The sequence below is a fragment of the Arachis hypogaea genome, chromosome 13, assembly GCF_003086295.3.
Source record: "Arachis hypogaea cultivar Tifrunner chromosome 13, arahy.Tifrunner.gnm2.J5K5, whole genome shotgun sequence".
NCBI lineage: Eukaryota > Viridiplantae > Streptophyta > Magnoliopsida > Fabales > Fabaceae > Arachis > Arachis hypogaea.
Genome location: NC_092048.1, coordinates 142,041,129 through 142,043,733, shown reverse-complemented (window position 1 = coordinate 142,043,733; position 2,605 = coordinate 142,041,129). Strand labels below are relative to the sequence as shown.

Below are 2,605 nucleotides of genomic sequence, written 5' to 3'. Positions count from 1 at the left end.
ATAAAGATGAATATAATGAGAGAGGTCACCTTAAGCTTAAACAAACTTTTGAGTAGTTTTTATAAGTTCGCCTAAGATTTTGAAAACTTCATAAAAACTCAAAATAAAAAATAAAAACACAGATTCCAAACATTAATGTTAGTGTAATTTATTTTTAAAAATATTTTTTTATTTTATAATAGAAAAAAAATCCAAAAATTTCATGGTGTTTATTATTGGAGTCTAATTTTTTTCTAATTTATTTTACATAACAAATTTTAAATATTTTTAATTTATTAAATTTCATTATTTTAAATTAAATATTAATTTTTTATTTTTTAGTAAATAGACATCAATTTTTTAAGCACTATAAAAAACATTTTCTTAGTATTATCTGATTTTTTTTATTGTACTCTTTCTATTATAAAAAGCTGTTGTTGGTAAGACATAATTTAAGATTCTGCTAATAAATTTATTGTGCTAATAAATTCATTTTCTATTGGACATAAAATTAACAAGGTTTTCTGGCCATTATTTACCACACATAAACCGTGGTGACCCACAAGGTTTTATGTGCAAACAAGTTTCTTCATAAACCGTGGTGACTCTCCACGGTTTATGCACGCCATCTCTCCTTAGTAAACCGTGGTGACCTACCACGGTTTACACTCTATATCTTTTGGCCATAATTCGCTAGGACCTGCCACGGTTTATGCACGTTTTGAAACCGTGGTGGGTTGCCACGGATTACATAGAAATGACTTTTTGCACATACAGGTAACAAGAATCAGTTTTGCACATTTGGTAAATATTTTTTTTATTCTATTTATTTAAGTAAATTGCCCTATAAAATATTTTGCATAATAGTTTTAACGGTTTTTTTAATATTGAAATTTTATTGATGATTTTTGTGGCTTCTGGTTAATTTTTTTTAATAGATTAAAAGAGTGTGTTATGCATAATTATAGAGAATTAATATATTTTTTATAGATAAAGAGACAAATTTTTTTTAAATTAAAAATGAGTCTCAGATTTAGATAGACATAAAAAATTGAGGGTCAATTTTAGGTGAAATAGAAAAATGAGGATTGATTTTAGGTTAAAAAAATTAGAAAAGCCAAATCGAATTCAAATTGCAAGTTTAAAATATTTTTTAGTGTTAGAATATAAATTTGATCTTTAGATTTGTAAATTTTTTTTAAAAATAATCAAAAATCATGAATAATAATTTCAATTTTTAATTTAAAAGAATTATAATTTATAAAATTATAAATCACGATTTTTTTATTATATAAATTGGCACTCATGATTTATGTTATACATCATACTTATAAAATACACCAATTTAGATTCCTATTAATATATTACACAACTTTATACATCATATAAAAAATAATTAATGTCGTTTAATCATATCTTTTAAATAATTAATTATATTTTAGTCAAATCAACTAAAATAACTATTTTAATATTAAAAAATAATTATTTTTATTAATATAATATTATATAATTAAAAGCATTAACAGCATATTAGAATTAGATTATTATTAGGGGAGTATTAGATAAATAATGACCATTTTAAACAACATGAACAACCATCAATCAAATAAAAACACACTATACCTCTAAATTATCTATTTAAATTTTAATATTAAAATAACTATCCATACATCTAATGAAATGAACATCCGATATATCTATTGTTCATGTTATTTACCTATACTTATTATTATTATTATTATTATTATTATTATTATTATATTTACCCTTCTTTATTACTTTTTTTGTACTTTCATCTCAGATCTAGGGAGAGATTTTATTTTATTTTATACGAATATTTTTACCATTACAAAAATTTGGGGGATTGAATTATGAATGAGTGAGGGGAGGCGCGTTTATATATAGTGGTCAAAATTGTGCATCTCAGAGTCACACCAGAATCTTATTAATATTCTGAATTCTCATCACTCATCACTGTCACCATCACATTACATACATATATGACACACAAAAGAATAAGAATAATAGTGTGCCCTTTACCCTCTCCAAATCAAAACATCATGAATTCTTCTTCTTCTTCTGCCACCGCCATTGCAGCAAACACACCCACCAAATCCATGAACAGCAGCTGCCATTGTTGCTGTGTGGTCACCAAGTTCATGACGAAACTACTCGTCAAGAGCGTTAACAGGAGCAGAAGAAGAACAACAAGTAGACAGAGTTCATTCCAATGCCGCTATGATCCATTAAGCTACTCACTCAACTTCGAAGAACAAGATTGTTACAAGTTCTCTGCTTTCTCTTCTCGCTTCCTCGCTAATCCATCATCATCATCAACAAAAACAACTGCTACTACTATTTCTTCAACTCATCCACTCCCGTTAGAGAAATAATAACTCAGCTCTATTTTTTTTTTTTAAGATAGGAGTGAGATTTGAACTTGTGGCTTCTATATGAAAATGAAAATATTATGTCATTTGAGTTATAGTTCGTTGGTGTCAGCTCCTTATTATGATTAGTGCGGTAAAGAGATGATAGATATGGGTATGATCCAAAGATTTTCGTATTACTAAGTAGGTTTAGGGATCTAATGTATGTGTAAGAGCATGTTGCTTAACATATATTA

At 26.4% G+C, this 2,605-nt stretch overlaps 1 protein-coding gene across 1 annotated transcript; it reads left to right on the top strand.

Annotated features, from left to right (window-relative positions):
• The first annotated feature begins 2,039 nt into the window (after positions 1-2,039).
• On the top strand, positions 2,040-2,372 carry LOC112783817 (uncharacterized). Its single transcript, XM_025826891.1, has one exon. The coding sequence runs from the start codon at positions 2,040-2,042 to the stop codon at positions 2,370-2,372; it is 333 nt and encodes a 110-aa protein (XP_025682676.1).
• Positions 2,373-2,605: the final 233 nt, after the last annotated feature.